Source organism: Alosa pseudoharengus, unplaced genomic scaffold, assembly GCF_046254945.1.
Source record: "Alosa pseudoharengus isolate Yale_2024_CS ecotype anadromous, Long Island Sound unplaced genomic scaffold, YU_APseudo_1.1 YU_APseudo_1.1_scf_13, whole genome shotgun sequence".
Lineage (NCBI taxonomy): Eukaryota > Metazoa > Chordata > Actinopteri > Clupeiformes > Clupeidae > Alosa > Alosa pseudoharengus.
In genome coordinates, this window is record NW_027468598.1 from 22,985,695 (window position 1) to 23,008,316 (window position 22,622).

At 40.4% G+C, this 22,622-nt stretch overlaps 2 protein-coding genes across 3 annotated transcripts in view; both read left to right on the forward strand.

The window, feature by feature from the left end:
- The first annotated feature begins 1,227 nt into the window (after positions 1-1,227).
- Positions 1,228-8,204, forward strand: cep126 (centrosomal protein 126). The gene is made up of 11 exons (XM_076281704.1): positions 1,228-1,428; positions 1,660-1,802; positions 1,905-2,010; positions 2,232-2,424; positions 2,890-4,756; positions 5,356-5,451; positions 6,178-6,296; positions 7,090-7,135; positions 7,351-7,467; positions 7,930-7,985; positions 8,068-8,204. Exons 1-11 carry the CDS (start codon positions 1,319-1,321, stop codon positions 8,143-8,145), a joined length of 2,931 nt encoding a protein of 976 aa, XP_076137819.1. The 5' UTR covers positions 1,228-1,318; the 3' UTR covers positions 8,146-8,204.
- Positions 8,205-12,074: 3,870 nt separating this feature from the next.
- yap1 (Yes1 associated transcriptional regulator) overlaps positions 12,075-22,622 on the forward strand; it is a 29,409-nt gene continuing 18,861 nt past the window's right edge. The window contains exons 1-3 of one of the 2 annotated variants that reach the window (XM_076282589.1): positions 12,075-12,741; positions 13,293-13,525; positions 20,895-21,031. In XM_076282589.1, coding sequence (XP_076138704.1) covers positions 12,541-12,741; positions 13,293-13,525; positions 20,895-21,031 — 571 coding nt within the window. In that variant the 5' untranslated portion in view covers positions 12,075-12,540. The remainder of the gene's footprint in view (positions 12,742-13,292; positions 13,526-20,894; positions 21,032-22,622) is intronic. The other variant, XM_076282588.1, reaches the window with a different exon arrangement.

Below are 22,622 nucleotides of genomic sequence, written 5' to 3' on the forward strand. Positions count from 1 at the left end.
CAAATCACAACTTGACCCAGCCAGTTTATTAAATTTATAAAATAAATATTCTACTTTTTGATTTGCTTAAACTCCATTTGTCAGTATTGTTGTACAGTGGACTTAACATGTAACACTAAACACATCATTCATGTAGGCCAACTTTATTTAAAAGTTTAAGAACTTTATTTAAAATCTTTGCATGAATGATGTCTAAATAGAAGTTCCATCGCTGCATCTAATTTTTGTAAATCTGAGTAGGGCCTACTGGATGATCAGGTAGCCTATTTGTACTGTTTTCATTTAAGTTTTCTGATTAGGAAATAATATGAAAACGCATAAGTCATATTATGTCTTTATTGTAAAAGTAGGCTACTTTCATTCATCCAATGTGACTTGATGCATTACGCAGTGCATTGCTTTAAGTGGCCTATTTAACTGACCTCCCCGGAAGGTAACTATGGTAACAGCGATTTGTTTTCTCCATGGCTGGACGTTCCATTCTTTGCAGACTGTCGTGGACATTCTTTGGTAGGCTATCTTGTTGGTGCTGTGTGTACCAAAATTAGGCTTCATGTACGTACTGCAAGTAAGTTTTGCGATTAATCAGAATACTAACGTTACATTTAAATCTGTGGTGAAGGAAGAGCGTCCCCGATTTACAACATGACGTGAAAGCTAAGTGTTGCCTCCTCTGTGCAGCTAACTTCATGATTAGCTCAATCGTAAATGGAAATGTTTTTCGGTTTGTTGTGCATGATTCATTAGATTACCTTTACTCTGGTGATCTTTAGAATATGAATATAACAGTGTCCAACGCTGTCAGACTGAGGATGCTTCAGCTGATACCCAACAATATTCAACTTGGCTTGCTGCTAGCTCATGTTCGCAGTAAACGCTTCTAACGAAAAAAAGGCCTTTGATATGCATTCCTTCTTCAAGAAAAATTTATTTGATCCGTTTGTCGTCAGGCAACAAAGACTATAAACTCTGCAAGCTTCATTGAGTTCATACATTGACCTGTCATCGTCCTGTTTGAAAAGGCGTTGTTACAGTGGGTAATCATGGCCTCCGCCCCTTCGTGTGCTTGTCTACCTGTGGGTGAATTAAGATAGTGAACATGTCATATGATAGGTAATTCTGTGACAAAACTGTCTCTGTAAAAGTTTTTAGGTTTAAACCAAAATCGCCATTTTTTGGTATTGCATTCGTTTTAATATCTATTCTATGATCATAGGCCAGATGTAATAGCCATGCATCAGGACCGCAATATACCTGTGTCTGCAAATGAACCACAATTTGTTGACCATCCTTGACTTGACACATCAGAAACGGTGGGATGGATTATGATGGGGCTCTTGAAAATGAGCGGCAAATGTTGCTGCAAGAGCAGAGGGCCTGCAGAGCCCGTGTACATAAATTCTCTTCAGAGACCAGCCGACGCAGAAAGTAAGTTGACTTTTTGTTTTTTTGTTGCATTTTTTTCTCTCCAGTAAATGTGTTATCATTTAGACCACGCAAGATAGCTTCTGATAAAATGCAATATTCTAAACCCATAAACAACAAATCATTCCCTGGTTGAAAGGCCATAAATCAGTTAATCTGAGTGTTAATATCAGTGTTCACATTGGTCTTTAGACCATGAGGGTTTGTACAGCTGTCTGTCCTTGTTTCCATCAGAGCTCTGGAGGACCGCAGGAGACAGTGGGATGTCCAGGAGCAGAGGATCAGGGAGAACATCCTGCAGCTGCGCAAGCAGAAGATGCAGGAAGCTACCGAGCGCTTCCAGAGGGCGCACATACGCCCTTCTCAGAGGAGGCCAGGTCAGTCCTATCAACCTGTGCTCACATTGTTAGTGTTTTCCCATACCTTGATCTTTATGATCGTTTCTGGACCAACAAACTGACAATCAATCACATTTTCAGCATTTGTGAGAAAGGCAATAAATATGGATGAAGCACTCAGTCTTATAAATGCCCGTGGAACTTATGCAAAACCTTCTGCCTTACGTAGCAACACCTCCACGGGCAGGTAAGGTATTGTGCCTTTAGCACAATTTTCCCACATATTTTTGCATAAAGGCACAGGTTTTGTTTTTTATTATGTTGCATCATGGTTGTCATTTACAGCAGTGTTTTCCCAACACATGCCTTTCCTGTTTGTGTTATTGTTACATTTAGAAAGTTAGTGTCAATATTACTTTTGCAAATTATATTATATATATATTTTATTTTTTATTTTTTTCTCCACAGAAATTTTACCCCTACCCCAAGGCCTCACACATTTTCCAATTCTGCTGGACATCAGAGAGAGCCGTTGGCCATAGAAGCCAACACTAAGCAGGAAGAGAGACAGAGAAACCACAGAACCAGTCAGCAATTCTTTCTAAATGACTTACAGGAGGCCCAGGGTTTGCTCAATGATGGGGAAGCCACTCACCCTTGGGTATGCTCTTTGAGTTATTTTTAAGAAAAAAAGATCCTGTATGATCCTGAAAAAAGATCCTGTATTCATCCACACTGCTAATATACAGTTGTAGTTAACCAGATAATCATAGCAGACCAGCATTATGCAATAGCTAATCCATCTTAACCCCCGATATGTATAAGGCCCTTAAAGATATAGGAATATAGTCTGAAAGGTAAGAGCAGAGTGTGTGTGATGTGTGTAGAGTGTTATATTATGTTGTTTTTCTACTGTCTGTATGTTTAGGAAAATTCAGGAAAGCAAACTGTGATTCTTTCAGATGTTGACCTGCTTTTGATTTTTAAAAAACAGTAGTCTGTAGAAGCAGCCCATAGCATTCCAGCTAGTTGTGTGTTGTCTTAACATTGTGTCTGAATACACTTCACAAACTATGTTCAAACTACATATATTTTGAAGAGTTGACATGTTGTTTATTTGTTTTAGGAAGAACATGCCAATCAGCCTAGTCCAACTGAGAGCCTATCCAGTCAGGACAGTCTGGAGATAGAGGAGCTTAAACACAGGCAGCCCTCGAAGTATAGAGGATGTTTTCAATCTTCACCGGCAACCTCAGAGAAAGACAGCCCACCGTTACCAGAGTCGTACCCCAACGGACTATGCCCATCATCGGTTATTGTCCCTCACCAACGCCTTTCTGAGTTCTTTCTTCCACCTTCAACAAAAGTTGACTATTCTGAGGGGCACTCTCTTTTGAGAGATGAGTTTGCTGAAGAGATTGGGAGTCTCCATAGCCTCACATCAGCCATAGTGCACCACAACCTTAAAGACTCATCCCAGGACACCCAGGAACAGGACATATTTGCCCGCCATAGTCTGGGTGCTCAGATGAGAACGGAGGATAATCCAGCCTCTGCCGCACATCATAATTGTAATAGAACTATTACAACTGCTGAGCTACACAAAGAAGCTGTGGTTAGCAATCATGGCAAAACGTCAGCCTGTCCGGGTTCTCGATGCACAGAGCTTACATGTTGGGAACAGGAGTGCAGAACACTCTCAGAACAGCTGAAAATTCCAGAGGAAGACCAGTCTGAGAATCAGTTCGCCACACAGGTCGAAGAGACATCTTCAAACATCTGTAAACAAAGGGATACCTTTCACAATAATGCTACTCCTGTCACAGATGCAATCTCTCACAGAGTGTCAGGACCAGACAGCCAAACAAATGAAATTGTAAACTCACATCAGTCAAATAAGCCACAGTCACAAGCAGATACCATGCACGAAGAAGAAACAAATGCAAGACTTTCCCGAACTGTGACTGTATATCCTCTGTCTGTGGCCGCTGACGTCAGATTTATGAAAAGCATCCTTAAAAAACGATCAAAATATGGGGCAGAAGAAACCAAGTATCTGTACAACTCCGGCCATTTGATCATCACAAAGCACATGGCTTTGTCTCTCAGAGACAGTTTGGAGTTGATGAGAGGAAAAACGAAGGAGCCAGAAAACGGCAAAATGGTAAAGAAGAAACTGCGTTGGTTTGATGAAGTCAATGCCGAAAACCATGATAAAACTGTTAATTACACTAGCGAGTCAACATCGACTAAAAGTAGACTACAAGTGGGCTACCAACAGGGGTTGAACCAAACAGCTGGTATTCACGCTGAAGCAGTGAACACCATTTCCACGGACTCGCCTGGCCCTCAATGTCCGTTTGCCAGACAGGCATGGGCAGATGTTGCCATACAGGACAGCAAACCACAGGAACACCCCCCTCAAGAGGGGCTGAAGACAGAGAGAGCTTATTTGTGTTTGGGTGTCCCCAAAGTTCCCAGGAGAGCACGGTCGGCGCGGGGCGGAACTGGACACGCTTCCTCCCGTGTCAGGAAGGACACTACCTTGAGACCCCAGTCGGCCAATGAGGCCAGCCATATGATCAAGCAACAAAGGAAGATGATGGTGCCTTGCCCCCCTCCTAGGCCCGAGGTGTCTGACCGAAGGCTGCCAGCCAGCTCGTCAAAGGCTGCGTACGCTGATGACCATAAGCATAGCAGGTCGGTCCTTCCCGTGGACAAGACTCTCTACAGGCCAAACCCAGATGGCCATGCTGGCCCTCCGCCTGATGAAGGTGCTACGTTTGCTCCATACCCTCCCCCGTATGGTTGCTCCTCATCTGAGACTTTGGCAAAGGGCAGAGTTTCCTTCAGCCAACACGGCCACCATGCCAATGTTAGGAGGTGTGGGGCAGCTTGTGGAGAAAATGGCATTTGTCTGAACCGCACACCTACAGATGATGAAATATCACAGCTTTGGAGTGGGGTGAGAAGTGCCTTGTCCACCAAAGATGGTAAGAAAGATGACATTATTTTCCAAGGTAACTTCAAGGCCACTTGTACCATGCTGCCCTTGAAATCAAATATATTAAAGCTGCAGTTGGCAAGTCTGACAGATTGAGGGGACTTAGCCAAAATTTTGAATGTTTACAACTCTCATGCCCCTCCCCCACTACCACCGAGCACCCTCATTGAGTTTGTCCTCGTCAGTACGCACCAGACTGTTTGAACCAGAAGAACCGGGAGCTGTGGATTTTTGCAAAACAAATAACAGGCTCTAGGTGGAGGTAGAAGTGCGTTTTTTTTTTTTTCTAAAACCGGCTGATTTATGTTGTTCTGTCGGAGCATAGAGTCGGTTTCAGTGAATATGGTCAAAACAATCTTGCCAACTGCAGCTTTAATGAATGAAATTATTTAATTTAAGTTAAATATTTTTTTTGTTGCTTTCTGAGGAGAAATTAACAGAGTTTAGTTTGGAACCGTACTGCATGTTTATATACATCTTTACATTTACATATATTTAATTTTCATTTACACAGATGTTCAGTTTGTATTTACTAGTTTGTTTTACGGGTAATTGCTTATAATATTTTGGGGACAACTGTGTTTCAAGATTGTGCCAGCCTGGCCCAACTCAGCGATGATTGTATGAGTGGAGATGTCCGATCACTTGCAGGAATGGGCGGCTGTCATCTTTCCCCCTTCAATGGTAAGGTCTATGTTCGAAGCAATGTACTGATTTTGCTCTGTTCTGTTTCACTCTTAAAACAAGGGTAATGGAAAAGGCATAAAAGCAATGAATGAAGACAATCCACAGTTATAAACATTATCAGGGGAAGCCAGTAAATTGGATACTGAGCAAATTGGAGAACTGTTCTCAAGGGGATGGCACGCCCTTCCCCTAAGTGCAGATGCAGCAGTTAAAGGGTGGGTAGTGCTGTGCTTTGACGTGTATCTATCTCTAATGCTGGACCAAGGGGTAATGAGAACAACTCTGCCCATAGGATAGGAGGTGGCTGTCTTAATTCCACTGGGTGTGTCGGTGAGAACACAGGTCCTGTCTAGTCAGATCAAGTCTATTGAGTCTTTGTTTAAGTCTGTAGACCACTGTATTTGTGGTCTCTATGGGGAAAAACAAGGAAATGAAATCACATTAGGCCTACAATACTCAACACCACAACATTAATTTGGCCATAGAAAAAAATACCCCAGTAAATATTCCTTGAAGTATCACAATGACAAATAAATGCATACATAAGGTGGGGTTCTGCGAACAGAATATAGTACGGAACCTTTTAAAGTCTATGTACAGTACAGAACATAGGACAACACTGTGGAGTGGTGTGCTTCAGGTTGGGGATAGAGTAGACTGGGGAAATCATGTTGCAAACATTCAGTGTGCATTATCCAGTCTCCCTCATTCATTCTGAACCAGGCAGGCGTCCTGTGAGACGGTTCATGCCAGAGGGTAACGGGAGCAAAAAGCAGATGTTGGTACAACACACACTCCAGATCCCTGGCTCAGGAAATAAGAAGCTCTGCTTCCCCAACCAGGTATTTATGAAATTCCTTCGAAATCTTTCTTCCTTTATTCTTATAATTAGACACCTACAGGAAAGTTGAGCAGCTAAATGCTATTTCACTACATGTTTACAACAGTAACTCTATGTATGTGACAAATAAGAATAATTGAATCCTTGACATGCCTTTCATTGAAACAATAGCAACATGTCACCTTCCCACTGAAAAATGTAATTAATTAAGCTAACATCTTAGCTAAATATATCATGGATGTTGCCTAACATTCAACATATATAGCTACTTGGTAAAGACGACCTTTCCATGATGTTGGTGTAGTAAATGGTTAAATAGGTTGTTAATAAATTATTACAGTGTGGAGCTATTCAATTTCCAGTATAGTTCGTTGTCAGGATAAAACTGCTGATCCCGAGGCCTACTGCAATAGATATCTATCCCCACTCTGTCATAATTACTTTGGCACAGTTGCCGTAGCGATCAGATAGTTCACTTTGGCATCACGTTGCAGTTGTGTGGTTTTTTATGTTTCAAACATGAACAAAAATGTCTGATATGATCACTTTAAGAGTCATCATGATGGCAGTTAAGTATTGAATCTTGAATCTTTGGTCTCCTTTCCCATCGTTCCTTAGTTGATGTAACATTAACTGCTCTTTCTAACTCTATGCACCTTCAGAATGTCTGTCAATATCAATTGCAATATCAGTGATGCAAATAAATGTAGTACAATTACAAAGTAATAGGTACCTATCTGAATTTAGAAGTTACATTGTGCCTTGTTGTTTTGATGATGTATTGTGTTTCACAGGCAACTCTGATGACGATACCTTTGCCAAGTAAAGTTCAAGATCAAGGTATGCCAAAGGCATTTTTTCACAGTGGTGGTGTCATTTAAACACCACCTTAGTGAAAGTGTTAGTGTACTGATACCGTGGTTAAATGTCACCACTTGTTATTAAATAATCTGAGTTAACTTGTTCTGATGGTTCCTTTCCCATGTAAATTTTAACAGTCCTGGTTGTGGTCTATTGGTGGACACTGACAATCTGACCATGTCACATGTCTTCAGGGCCGAGCCAGAGGATGGGGCCACCTCAGTACGCTCCTATCCTGAGTCTCAGTGGCTTGTCCTTGGAGGAGCAGAGAGTCCAGCAGTCTCTGGACAGGCTCAACCAACGGCTTCAATGTAACTATACTGTCCTTACACCGCATGAAGTGCTACCAGTTGCACAGATCTGACACAGATTAAAAAAGCATCATGTAATGGAATCATAACAACTGTTCTACCTACAATTGCAGAACAAATGCTAGCAACTACTTTGTATGCCATAGCAACCATCCATAAACACCACAGCAATTCATTTATACAACTTTATACACCATAGGCACTAACATCTCCATGCAAACCAACCACATGGCAGCTTCTTAGGGATCATCATGTACACCATAGCAAACAGTCACCTTTATTTATAACCATAGCACTGATTACAATGGAAGAACTACATCTCGGCAATCACTTTGTATAATATTGGGAGTAAATAGTGAGATGCAATCAATATGGTGTACATTAATGTGCTCTTGTTGTTTATATAACTGAAGTATAGCATTCCCAAAGGTCTGTTAAGTATTGTGGCTCTCTTGCTTACAGATGTGGTTGGAGGCAACCCGTCAGTTAAAAGACTTTTTCACACTGAAGCCACACATGTAAGTATGACTGCACATTTTAATTTCCCTAAAATTCTCTGGTTGATCTGTCCATGCTAAGACATTGTACTCTCCATTTTAGCAAAACGTATCTGTAAAGCATGGAGAGAGAACAAACTCTGGCCAGAGAAGGCTCAGTACAGCATCCAATGCCCATTGATCCCCAACGAACAAATGCTACTGGTACTGGGATTCGGCAGTCCTTACAATGGTTCAGGCCTCAAGCACTTTATATACTGTATGTATGTCTGTGTGTGTTTTGCATGATAATTAAACAGATTATTTTACATATATTTAAATTATTTATTTTTAGAAATAACACTAAATTCATTTTGAAATTTGTTTCATGTATCGTAAAAAAGTTCAGTGGCAATTTTGTTGCAATTTTCAATGAGTACAATGAAGTTATATTTTTTATACTGTTATTTAATATATCATAATAAAAAACTTCTGAACAGCACAGCTACTGAGATGTGTGAATGTTTTTCTGTGTTCCTGCAAGTGGCTTCAGTATGACTGTTGGGAGTGGAAATAAATCTGTCATTGATAGACTCACTCCACTGGATGAGCAAGGTCAAGAAGTCAAAGTGATGATGACTTACTGCTACATTCTCACCTTGTAAGAGTTTACTTCATCGTATACAACTGCCTTCCTACAGCCTCAGCTTCTCATCCTGTAAGGCAGGTTTGTATAGGTTGTCAAACCCCAAACCAGTTCTTGTTTGCTAAATCTTTGGTTTTACCTGGAGTACTGGTCTATGTTAAGGTTATAAGTAGAATGTTGAATCCTGATATAGAATTATTTCTTGTGCGTAACACTTTAAGCAATACGCCCCTAGAGGCCGTAGGATCCATTTAGAATAAGGTGCTAAGGGGCATTGCTGCGAAGCAAGTAACTTTGTTTTTTTCAGTAACTTGTGCTTCAGCAATTTGTTTAGAGTTCTGAAAACCCAATTCAATTTTTGAGCATCTCATATTGTCTAACTGCTTAAATTAGAATGAGATTATTTGCAACATAGACAATTGAAGGTTTCTTGCAGAGGTTATTAGTGGGGTCTTTGCCTCTGGTCAGCTTGTCTTGACTTGTTATAAGTGGTGGAGGAAGCGTAAGTACCACTAAAGAATCTGGTATTGGTTTACCTGCTTTGAAGTGATGAAATCTTTATGATCTGACCTGCAAAACCGGTTTAAGGATTAGTGATCCCAAAATGTCATTTCTCATTTATATATTTTCCTTTAATTTTTGATGGATATGTCCATGTTTAGCTGTTGATTTAATGTTTTTATGATATTTTGTAATCATTAAGTTTGTTATGGAAAGAGTATGTTGAATGTAGTGTAGTGCCTATAGATTTTTATTTGGAAAGTGATGAGAAAATGCAAGAAAGCCACTAATGTCTATTGAAATCATCAGATGTAAGTAAAGGTTTTTTGAGTAATTTGTTACGAACCATGCCCGATTTAAGCGCTGAATTTGAATCAGGTTTTCCCATTGCATGCTTAAAACTAGATCCCTTCAAGTGTGAGCCAGTAGACACAGCCAAGCAGTATCATGGATATTTGGATAACTGCTATTGCAAAAATGAACCATCTGCAGCTTTTGTTTGTGTGAAGTAATGTGAGATAGAATCTAATTCCTTATGACACTTCCTTGTCATTTTTTTTTTTCAAATATCAAAACACACCTCAAGTATTCAATTATAATGTGCTACAAGGATGACACTAGTGAAACTTGGAAAGTTCTCAAGTGAAACCTCTAGGTGGCTCTATAGTTAAACAGGAAGTGAGATCATTATCTGGGCAAACTTTTTCAGCCAGTTTATTGACAAAAAAGCTCTCGCCACAAGGCGGCACTAAAGTTCATGTCATTGGTTTCTTTGTCTCAAATAAGATACATTGAGATTGTGTTTTTTTTTTTTTGCAACAGTAGGCTACATTATTTATGGTGGAATATCAAAATATAACCATGACACACTTACCATTGTCTGTTTTGAAACGTAATGCACCCTGACAAGTCAAAGTTCAAATTACTTTTCTCTCACATCATTTTAATTTGTGCAAATGTATTTGAGGCTATTGAGTTCTGAAGGATATAGTGGAATATGCTATATTCATTTGAGGGGTAGAAATTAGAGACAGTAGATTCACTTTCAATAGTCTTTTAATAGGGTCTTGAAGGTTTTCCCTTTTTACTGGATTTAGTCCTAATTTGCAGGCCAGTGGGTTAGTGTGCAGGGAACTGTCTGACAGTACCACTCACGGCTTTTGGTCTCCTTTGCACTGATATATCAGGTCTGGTCAAGTCAGGTACCTCTAACAAAACAAAGTTAAAGGTAGAGTCCTTCATTCTGGAGAAAGATTAGCTATTTGAACTCAGCAGCCTAAATGAATCCCTCCTTACCATGCTCCTGAAGCAAAGTCTTTTATTGACTGTAATTGATCAGAGCCACTTCTTTTATTGTCAACAAGGTACAAGAACATGCTCAAGAACAAGAACTCAACAAAAAGTATAAAGCTGATGATACACAAGGTAACTTTGACCAACATTTAAAGTAGGCTACTTTAATCATCAGTAGGCACAGTTTCATGACCTTCAAATCAGAAAACATGAAACTGGTGGTTGACCAGCAACGTTGCTCAAAAAATGTTCTCCTTTAAGCAAAATAAAAAAAAGTTGTTTCATTTGAGCATGCACACCAGAGCACAGACTAAGGATATAATGTTGAGCAAAATGAAAAAGGGTGCGAGGTTAAAATACTATAACTGAACATGGTGGGAATGAAAGAACATAACCTACTTTATCCCTCTTTTCATTGAAGGCAGGGTAAACCATGCTTAGCGATTTCTAACACATGGGCTCTAATACTTTCTCTAACACCGCGAGAATATCTCCTCACGCTCAGCTCTCCTTTCTCTGAGAACACTGTAAAAAAAAAACGGTCTTCTTACACAGCCCTGGCTCAGTGAACTGGAAACAAAGTGGGGGCAGCCTGTCCCCCAAACAATAACAAAACACTGTGTGGAGTTTCTTGGGTGGCACGGAAGGGAGGAGTGAGCTACCTTTGTGGTGTGTTTCGGTTGGTCTTTGGGTTCAAATGTAAGTTGCTTTGGACAAAAGCATCTGCAAAGAAACATAAACAAAAGTGATGTCATCCATCATTGTTTACCCTTTAAATACAACAAATCTTTTCATCATGTAGCCGATCACAAAAATCCTCAACAGACTAGACATGAGCGGTTTGGTATATTTACACTGTAGCATCATTATATACAGTTTCATGTTCACCAAGTTTTATTTCAATTTAGTTCAATATAGAGCAAGATCTGACCTCTGAGATCCATTCTTTATGCCTCTACCATTCGAGAGGGCGATTAATAGTCTTTCAGTCACTCAAAGTATGGGAAAGCTGCAGAGTCTCTGTGTCCACATGGGGCTGTGTCTTGATCAAACGATATCTCAATGGAAGGGAGGCATTAGCATAACAATATTGGGAGCTGCATGGAACTACTTTAGTATGACACAGCCAAGAAAGAAAAACAATTTATTACTTCATTCATGATGAGGGAATCTGTTAAAGAGCAGTTCTGTTGGTTTTGTTTAATGACAGCCGAGATAAACATGGGATGTTAGGCTAAGACATTGGACAAATTCTGGAATTACAATGTAAATATGAATATGGATATGCCAATGTTCTCAAAAGTAGTTTGGAATTAATCCACCAAAACACAATAAAAATAAAAAATAAAATAATAGGGCCTATAAGCCTACACCATATTGTAACTTAATTGGCTGCAGGCATGCTGACACTTGAAGGAGAAAACAGGGGGAAAAAAGTAATTTTTCATCTATAGAACGATGACTCAAACAACCACAATGTTTATACAAAAATAGACATAGTTTGCGTAAAATATATGCATCACTTGAACTTTGTGTGCTTTCATGCATCCTGAGTCACACAGCTTCACACAGTTCTTGTAAAATGGGGACCTGGCTGCAAGCAGAACGAGACCACGCCTCATTCGCTGTGACTCAGATCACATGACTCAAAGTTTAATGTCCTGCCCAAAGTTTAGTACCAACTTGGGGCGTAAAAAAAATCCCGAACTGGGACTGCTGTGATTTCGCATTCGCGGCTACGGAGTCTTTAAGTTTTGGAAACGGATACTTAAGCATCGTTTTTGATAACTCAGTTAATATTGAGTTATTGTAATTTTTGCGTTTTAGTGAAGTTACAAGAGTATGTAGTTATGCGCGTAACTACATTTATGAGTTGGCTGCGTCCTTTCGTAATAGCCGAATAAAGTAGCCTGTACTTCGCAGGATTTATTTAACTAGGTTAACACGGACGGTAAAAGGGTAGACCTGTCGAATGAGCAGTTAAACTATTGAATTGCCTTTTTAAAAAGGTTTCTTTTGACAATCGGCTGCTGTGCTATCCAACATCGTGGATTGATATTTTTCGTTTAAGGACAAAGTATATTAATATATATTTTTTTATACAGGTTAGCCTAGCAACATTTTCCGTTACAAAACTTTTTTACAGTCTTTGGAACTATGGATCCGAGCCAGCACAATCCCCCTGTCGGCCACCAAATCGTCCATGTTCGGGGTGATTCCGAGACTGATTTGGAGGCTCTTTTCAACGCCGTAATGAACCCGAAAAATGCGATTGTACCCCCCTCTGTTCCCATGAGGATGAGGAAACTGCCGGACTCCTTCTTCAAGCCACCAGAGCCCAAGTCTCACTCCAGACAAGTAAGACCACCCCGCTAGCCTAATAACCACAAGAATCCTTGGTTAAATAGGCTAATCAACCTGAAAACTTTGGTCGTAAAGATGTTGTTGTTTTTGTTGTTGTTGTTGTTATTATTATTATTATTATTATTATTATTATTATTATTATTATTATTGCTGTTCTTGTGGCTGTTGTTACTGGTTTGCAAGCAAACTCTTCTGAAATTGCATCACTATGGCTTATTGTTGATAGTGATCATAGGCTGGTTTAAATAGATTAGATAGTAAACAGACTACACTGCTGAATTCTATAAACTAATATGTCCAGTAGGCCCATGCAAGCCTAATGCATGGAAAGGCATAAACATTTTTGCACAGAGGCCTAGCTGTTCAGTTCATGTCAACAACAATAAAGATGATCATCCCAAAGTTAAGATAGCATCTTTAAAGGCAAATAGGCTATCTGTCCACTGCTGTGTCTTGGATCTGTGGTTAAGCCTTTGGTCTCTTGGTTAACCCTTAACTTTAATGACTTCCTACTCACTCTTCCCCTTCTTGGTGTGTGCGTGCAGGCGAGTACTGATGCCGGGACAGCGGGTACTCTAACCCCACAGCACGTCCGGGCACACTCCTCCCCAGCCTCCCTCCAGCTGGGCACAGTGACTCCTGGCACTATGGGCATGCCCCCAGCAGGGGCGTCCCCACAACATCTCCGCCAGTCCTCATATGAGATCCCAGACGACATGCCCCTGCCCCCTGGCTGGGAGATGGCAAAGACCGCTTCGGGACAGAGATACTTTCTGAAGTGAGTTGGTTTGTTTATTCTTTGGCTATTTCAATTTGTCCACTGATGGTAATTGCAGCAGCATTACAGAAGTGCACTGAACTATTTAGAGACATTAACCTTCATATTTCTGTGACTGGATCCTGGCATAACAACTAAATATGTGATTAATCTGATGCTGGAAAAACTAAAAGTTGTTATTTGGTCAGCGTAGAGACAATGAACCAAATGTTGACCTTTTTCTGGATTTTCACGTTTATTATGCTTGCACATTTTAGTTGTACTTTCCTACAGTGGATGTACTAACTAGAACATCAAGTGGTTTAGAGAAAGTCATAGATCATGACAATTGTTGTCAAAGTCATGAGCATTTGCGTCATTTAGCTACATGATACTTTAACCGATTGGAGTCTGTCACTCAACTCAAACTCCAACAGCAACAGGAAGTTATTGCATCTCCATTATGAATAGTCCTACCTTAACAGGATTGTCTGTGATAAAAAGTGGATAGACCTACACTTCCATTCAAAAGGGTAGTGTAGACTCAACACTAGCACAGAAAGTAAGTAGCACAGACTATTCCACATTGGACATGAGTAGACTATGGTGCTGCACATATTACACAGTCATGGAATGTTGTGGAGTTGTGGAAACCATGAGCATTGATTTGATCTATGCTGACTCTTGAAATTAAAATACTGTCAAGAGTCAAGACTAGCAAGAAATATGGCCTCATCATTTACCAGCAGCATGCCCCTCCTCCTGGAATGTAGCAGAGTCTTCTACAGAAACACAGACATTACATCTTATGAATATTCACACCGTAAATCTGAGGTCATTTAATTAAAGCAGTATGCTCTCAGTTTCCATATCAGTGGCATCTCTGAAGTGACAGCAGTCTTCTCTGCATCTTATCAAGTGAGGTTGAGCAAGCTAGCCGCTAAGTTAGCTTGCAAATGGTACACAATTGGTTCACTGGATATCTAACTTCTTGACTGGGGTCTGGCATTCTTATGGTGATAATCAAACGTCAATAGTGTTATTGTTCCAGCATAAGTTCTAACAGCCATTACTTTTTCACTCCTTGTTACTTTGTAGTAAGCATACAGAAATGCTGAGATTATAATTGTATTGCTGGATGCACCTTTTCAGTCCAGTGTGTGTGTGTGCATCATCCCGGAGTGTAGTTTTATGTGTTCATTTCCTCATATGTAAAACATCTAAAAACTGTCAGAAATAATCGAGCTTGTAATACAAACCACTCTACATTTCGTGACCTTTTTGAAAAGAGACATGCGCATGGGTAATCTTGTTCAGAGAATGGGCTTAAGTTGTCCCGAGTGTGGTTGGAATACACATGGCCAGGTTGCTGTCTGGTCTCAATAAACAGTGAAGGCCTCCCTCTGGCTGGCCTTGTCTGGCTTCCCCTCGGTGTGTGGTGCTGGGCTCTGTGTCTGTTGTGGGCTCCCTGGGATCGGGTTTCAGGGGGGAACAAAGGCCCACTGTAGGAGCGAGCGCACATAGTCCAGGCAGATCTGGTAACCTCATCTGCCAGTGGGATGAGCGTGAAAGAGTGGGTGAGTTAGTGAAAGAGAAAGAGTAACACTGCCCCGGACTGCAGTCGATCTCAAGTGAACTGGTGGAGAAGTCCCTTTTGGAGGCTGAGGTTGGGATGTATGGCCTGTAATTAGAGGGCTGGGAGGAGGAAGATTTATGAGATACACTGAAGATGCATCTTTTAAAATGTGAATTGGGTTTCTTTTTGTATCTCTCTCTCTGTCTCTACATGTGACGACAGTTCTGAACGTAGTGTTGGTGGTTGGGTTGAGTTCTGTCTTTATAGACTTTATACATGCACATCCCCCAGTTGAATGATCATCTGAAAACAGTTGCCCTGGACATGTTTTATGTAGAATAAATAAGGTTATTCGTCTGTTGATTGTTCCATGGCTGTTTTGACACAGCTTCATAGAAAAGTCAAACCTGTGAGCAGCTGATTTTAGACATTGGTGATTACACTTAAATATAGATAAAAGAGAGCTTTCAAAACCAGATGTTTTAAAAGCGAACATCTGGGGAACATCTGCCTGTTATGCCAACGTTTTGTGGAGAGATTGCGTGATTTGGAGACTAGTTGATGTCTACTTGTGAAAATGCTTATGCCATTCTATGGTGAAAAATAAAGTTTCATTTCCTGAAAAAGAAACAAAACAATGAATTAACAAAAACAAAGTATTGATTAGATTTTCTATAGCAACTATCATCTTACAGATTGAGGGTATTCGCCTTAATCTCAGTGCTTTAATGCTTCCTTAGACTATGTGTATGGAAGTAAGAAAAGAAAGAGTTTTATTTGTGTAGAGCAATCCACCAGGTACAAGCAGTATTTGGTTGATTGCACTACACTGCAGGATGGCATTGCTGCAGGATTTGCTTTGTTAACACTGTTGTTTGAGCTTCTCCATGCTGCTACAGAGAGATTTCACAGAGGGTTAGATGTAGGCCAAGATGTCCTCTTACGATATGAACAAGCTCATAATTCTGGACAACACTGAATGCAGCAATGTTTCCTGTTTTTTCGTAATTTCATGGTGACTTGTTCAAAAGTTTGTTGTTTTTGGGGTCGCGGCAGGGTCAGAAGTGCATAAATCCTCGGTTGTTGAGTGTATTTTTCCATTCGGTGTGGTCATGGGGACATCCTCTGTCTGCTTTAGATTGGAGTGCTGCAGACGCTTAGTCTGGACTGAGAGTAACCCCAGCAGAAGGGCTTTAAAGAGCCTCCTATTTATAAACAGGGCCTTTGCTAAGGGAGCAGGAGCCAGCCATCTTGTGAGTTTGGTGATAGCTCATGTTACACCCAGGTGATCCACTAACACTGGAGGCCCAGTAAACACATTTGTGTACTAACAGAGACACACAAACACAAACACATGCATGCTGCTGTGTGGTCTTTCTTTTAACCAGATTGCAACCAAAGTCATTTGAGTTTCTAGAAATAAATAAACCACTTTGGAGAAATGTGTCTTCAACTTCTGTGTGAGTTGTAACTGAATTGCCTCAGAAAAACTGACTTACTCGCTGAATGTTACATGACTAAAAACGTATCAAACTGTTCTCCACAGTGATCGTTACGCACTCCTGGCCATGGTCATAAGGGTCATACTTGGTAATTTGGCTGTTTCAAGTTGATGTTTTTTTGCTGTGTGGCATGGAGATTTCACCCATGAGAGGAGAAGTGGCAAACAAAGGTGGTTAAAATGGTTAATCAGTGACCTCTAAAAAGACAACTGTTAACTAAGAAAAATGCTTATTTTGTAGTGGAATCTCATATGATTGCATGTACTATGTTAAAAGGTTTAAAGGGGACCCAGATAAACTTTTCCAATTAATATCTGTATCCTTTAGGATATCCTTGATCGGTCTTTAAAAGCTTTTTCTGCCTTGAGATGTAACGCTGAATTCAAAATGCACAGTTGGCTGTTGCCTCAAGTAACATTTAAGATAGAAGAGTGATTTTGACTTGAAAGCAATGCATTTCCTACCTTCAGGTGCACCAATCTCCCTTTCACATCATATTTATCAGGAGTATGTAGGCCTACATAAAACATGTTCGGAAAGGAAAGACTTTGTCGTCCGAAAAATAATTGTATGTTCTTAGTGTTGTCGGTTTGCTTTTGTCCTGGTGAAGGAAAATGGGAAGAACATGATTGTTAGTGAGGAAAGGCGAATATTTTTGTTTTCGTATCTCCAAGGAATTTCTCATGATGTACAAGCTTCAGGGCCATAATATTTTGTTTTATTTCTCAAGCAAAATAAGAACAGAGTTACTAGGTTTCTCTAATTTTGTCAAGCTTTAGTGTTTAGTATTGAGAACAGAGTTATAAAGCTTAATAGCTCAAGAACAAAAACATGTTGAATAGTTTTCAAATGCAGCAATCAGTGGATGAATGTTTTGATGGAATTTTCAGTTGACAGTTGAGGTTTATGGTTTGGTAAAGTCACTTATTGTGATAATATTATGACAGTTTGGATTAAAAGCTATCTGCTGGTTTTATAGACAGGCTAGAAGTATGTCTACTGCAATAGCTACCATTAAACTCAATTTTGTTTCAGTTTGGCTGCATTTGGCATGTTACTTAGTACCATAACTAGCTCATGGCAGAGCTGCCAGACTAGCTTGTTACTGAGCTGTCAGATAGACTAGGAGTTGAAACCATACACTCAGCACCCAATTTGATCAGTAGCACCATGTCAAGTCAAGGTAATTTTGCTGAAAAAAAGTGTGTTATGTTCCAGAAGGATATTCTATAGACACAAGTTTTCTTCTCCTTTCTGACTTTTCACAGAAGCACTGTTTTGATGGTTTTAGAGTGTCCTCCTCCTCTTATGGATTTAATCATCTTGTTATAGCCAAACCAGTCTGGTAGTTTTTGGTTTGACAGTTGAGTTTGTGTCAAATGTGGATCTCTTCAGTTAGTGGATGGAATTCTGTAATTAGACACCATGAACACTTCAATTGAACTCCTCACAGAAACTCAAATTTCTTTCCCAGTTTTGCCATCATAGCATGCTGACACACAGCTAGGATTTATGGGGTACAGTAATCTATTCTGCTCTTGAAGTGTATTCTCACTTTCCGCGTAAGTGTTTCTCAGGGTAAACTACCAGAAGACGCAAACCTGTATGATGGGAGGAGTTACCTGGAGCTGGTCTCCACAGACTTCCCTGATTAAAATCTCAGTTGAATCTCTGATCTCTGTGGTTGCTTAACGGCTGAGCAAAAAGCACACAGACTTGTCAGAAGTCTACACCCCCACCCCCCTCCCCCACAAAAAAAAAAAGATTTCTAGCAAAACAATAATATGCAACCAAATAGGAAAGTGTGGTCTGTCTTTCTCCCTGCGTTTCCTTCAGTGCCCCTGTCTTCCCTGCTTTTCATTGAGTGTCATAGTTTCCAACAGCAGGAGGAGGGGGCGGGGCTCTTGGATAGTAACACGACCACTGCAATACAGTCAACCAATGGAGTTCTGAGCGACTGCTTCCGTAGTTGCTGTTGCCCCCCCCCCTCGCCATGCCTTTTTCTTTCTTTTCTTCTCTCGTTTTTTTGTTCATTAACCCTTCCTCCCTCTCCTTCCCTCCTCCTCCTCCTGACCCTGTTGAAGGGGGCCTCTCTGGTGAGAGAGTCAGCCTGGGATGGAGCTGTTTTTCCTGGGCCAGTGTATGTGTGTATGTGTGTGTGTGAGAGAGTGATATGGTTGGGGGTGGGGCGGCTGCCTGGCTGTGGGAGGTGCAGAGGGTTTATGGAAAGGAGGAGAAGGGCTGGATTTGGTCCTTTGATCAGTAAAAGCACAAACAAGAGGGGGGTTTGAAAATGGGTGGCTTAAATGGGGGAGGGGAGGCAGATATGCTGACTCAGGTCTCAGGCTCCCATTCTCTCTCTTTTAGTTTCTTGTCTCCCTCAGTCTTACTCACCACTGGGAGAGCAATAGGCCCATCCTAGTTGGAAAGTGATTCACAAGTGTCACTTCTTGCAAATCATGAATAAACACTTCAACTGAATCTCTCAGGGAAACTCAAGTCTCTGCCATTTTTGCGTTGACCGCATGCTGACATACTGCTAGGGTTTATGTGCTATTATTATCTGTTCCCTCTCTTGGGAGTTTACTTTATAGTAATGTGAAAAGGTTTTATTTTTTTTGAAATCCAGGCCTGAAATGCAAAACAGTGGCCAGGGGCCAGACACGTCTGCAGCGAAGGCTCTGAGCTCTAAATAAAGCAGCAGTAGGGCTTGTGGGTTGTTGCTCAGTCTAGGCCTTTGTCAAGCAGGTGAAAGCTTTGTAAATGTGGCGCCAGATTGTTAAAGACCCTGACACTTCACAGCGTCCATAGTGCTTCCAGGAAAAGGGACCCCCTATGTTGAGCCCCCACCCTGACCCCCCTGAATAGGGGGGCTGGTCACAGGGGGAGGGGGGCTTTCCTGTATGCCCCCCCCCCCCCACCCCACCCCATCCCAAGCCACACACAGCCACAAAGTAGTAATTAGACATGCCGTCAGAATGCTCACAAATGTGTCCAGGACTGTTCCCCCAGAGAAAAGACCTGGGACAGACACACACTAATAGAGTGTTTATTATTATAAAGTGCATTTAAAATGGCAGTTTAAGGAGAGTTTTTTCTTTATTCAGGACATATTTGTTTATCAATTTGGCAGCATGTAGAATTTAATTTCCAATGGCTATTGTAAGATAAAGATGATATTAGTATACTGATCATATAATATAATATATTCAGTGTAATAATACTAATATATTGAGTGTCTGCTATGTCGACCTTCCATCAAACAAGGTCACAATCAAGATTCTTTTCTTCTGTGATCCGTCGTGGAATGATTTACCTGCTTCTCTTCTTTCTAGCGATAGGTTTGGGATTTATAATTTTCTATTATTTATTAAGACTTATATGTTTACATTATATATAACTAATTAATTCTTAAATATTATTGTTTTTATTCTGTTAAACTTAATTTAGTCTATTACTAATATTGGTATTTGTTTATTATTATTACTATTTAGGCTATATAACTTTAAACTGTTAATTTTAATGTTAATGTAGCTTAATGTTTGTAAGTCGCTTTTGACAGAAGCGTCTGCTAAGAACCATAAGCATAGACATATAGGTAAACATTAACATTTACATATACTATCATTATTTATTTTTACTTGTTTACAATTTACACAAACAAAGGCATTCAAAGAAACAATAGGCTAAACCACTTTACTTGCTTAAAAAACTGCAGTGATGACGTGGTGTCTCTTTTACTAAAATAACACAGAGGCAAAATGAGGAAGGTAAATGATCGAGGTGCAAAATAATGATCTATACTTCAAGCTAGAAGTTTCTCAAAAGATTCCTAGCTGCTCTAGTTTGTTTCTAGTAGTATATTTTGAAATGACTCTAAAGAAGAATTAAAACTGCATTGAAACCAAGGTCTGTTAAAAAAAAAACCTGTATCAGCACCAAACACTGTTGCATTGATCTTTGTCAAGTCCCAAACAGCCAGACTCAATTAAATTGCGTATTCAAAACAGGAAAGATTTTATATTAAGTATAAGCAGATCCGGCATTTAGACTTACCTCCTGTGAGGTGTCAGCAGTAAACCCCCCATTTGCTGACCCTGTCTGGGCAAAATAAACAGCCCCATGTGTTTGAAATTAGCGCTGTGGCTCCCATAGTAAAGATATAATGATGTTTAATAAATTATGAATTTACAGGGTTTCACATTAATCCAATATCGTGTGCAATGAATGTGACTCTTTACTGAATGGCTTTTCCTGATCTTTTAGCGTGCCATTTGTTTGACTTTCAACGCCTTTCTTTGTTTATTTGTAGCCATTTGGATCAGACCACCACCTGGCAAGATCCCCGTAAGGCCCTTTTGCAGATGAATCAGGCCCCTGCCAGCCCCATGCCTTTACCCCCACCACAACAGCAGCAGCAACCGCAGAACGTCATGCCACCAGCCACCGGTAAGGACACAGTCCTTTTCCTGGAATACTCACATCCTCTCTCTTTCTATGATCTCTCTGTTGGCTTGTTGTAGCCTCTGTAACTTTGAGTATATCAGTGCAATATACTCACCAATTACATGGCTGTGGTGTTGCAAAATTAATGGCCACTGCAGTATGTTCTTCTTAATATTAGGTGAATGTACAGTCAATTTGTACAATTACTTTGGGGCAGGGATAGATAACTTGGTGTGATAGCTGAACCAGTGTTACACTCTGTAAAACGATTCATTCTGTATTATCTGGATATGTTATGTAATTGGGTGAATCCAGACGAATCTGTGAGCAGATTTGAATTTGCTCTGCAGATCCGTCTGGCCACCATCCCATTCAAGCCCATATCTGAATCACCAAAAACCCAGGAACCAATCACAATCCTTTATCCTGCACGGGGCGGGTTTTATACGATGACAGACAGAGGCGGATGGTTAGACGCACTGTTGAATACAACCAATGGCTCCACTGATGGCGCCAGTATTAAATAACATAGATGTCTTCTTTGGAACTGAGTAAATAACTGCATTTAAACCCATTGTTTACAAGAAAGATGTGTTTGCTTTACTTCAGGAAGTTTAATGTACCAGTTTAAGTGTAATTTCACTGCTGGTTACGCTCCTTGGAGATTGGAAGTAAAGGAGTCCCCAGGGGAGGGGTCCCCAGACCAATATACTGTGATTTGTCAGTAGAGTCTAATGCTGGATATTAGCGCTGTGAACTGAGTGTTTGGTGTGTCAGTGATATCCTTACTGGTTGCAGTATTGGATTGTCATTTGATCTGTTTGGCTGGTGCATCTCCTTTGTCATTTGTTTGTGTTCGGTTGAGTCCGAAAATGAGGCATGCTAGACCATTTTTCCTTTAGCTGTATGGCCATCACCACATTATGGACATCACTATCAAAAACACCACACAAACTAAGATAGTGAACACATAAAACTCCTCACTCGATTGCATTCAAAACTTCTATGGAAAAAGGAATAATACTTTGATATAAAAATTGTTATTTACCAACACGTGTAACCTAGAGATGCGACCAGTTTATGAGGAAATAACATGTTCTTGTCATGTAAGACTCACCTTTCGGTAATAGTTGTCTCCAATATCTGTCAGTGTCTTTTAATCACTGATTATAGAGCCATATTAAATTAAGATATTAAAAACTGATCCATTACAATGATCTGGATAAAGGAAAATAGTTAGCAGTTAACTTGATTGCCTTCACACTGTCTTCAAGCAAGATAATGACATTGTTTGAAAGGAATGAAGGCCAAAAAGAGTGGACATTTTGGAAATAGCGCTCCCTTGCTTAACATTGTGGCTGAATATGGCACAAACCATCATGTTACCAGGGAGGAATAATTCATCCGGTGTGTAGGCCAATGGCTTGCAACAAAGTTGGCAGAAGCCATGGCCTGGGTATATGTCACATTTTGTGTGAAGGTGAAGTGTGATGGCAAGCAAAAGGTGCACAAAAGGTAGAATTCCACTGTGCCTCTAATTGCGGTAAAGCCACTGTGTTCAGCCGAATTAAAACTCCCTAGGAAACATTGACAT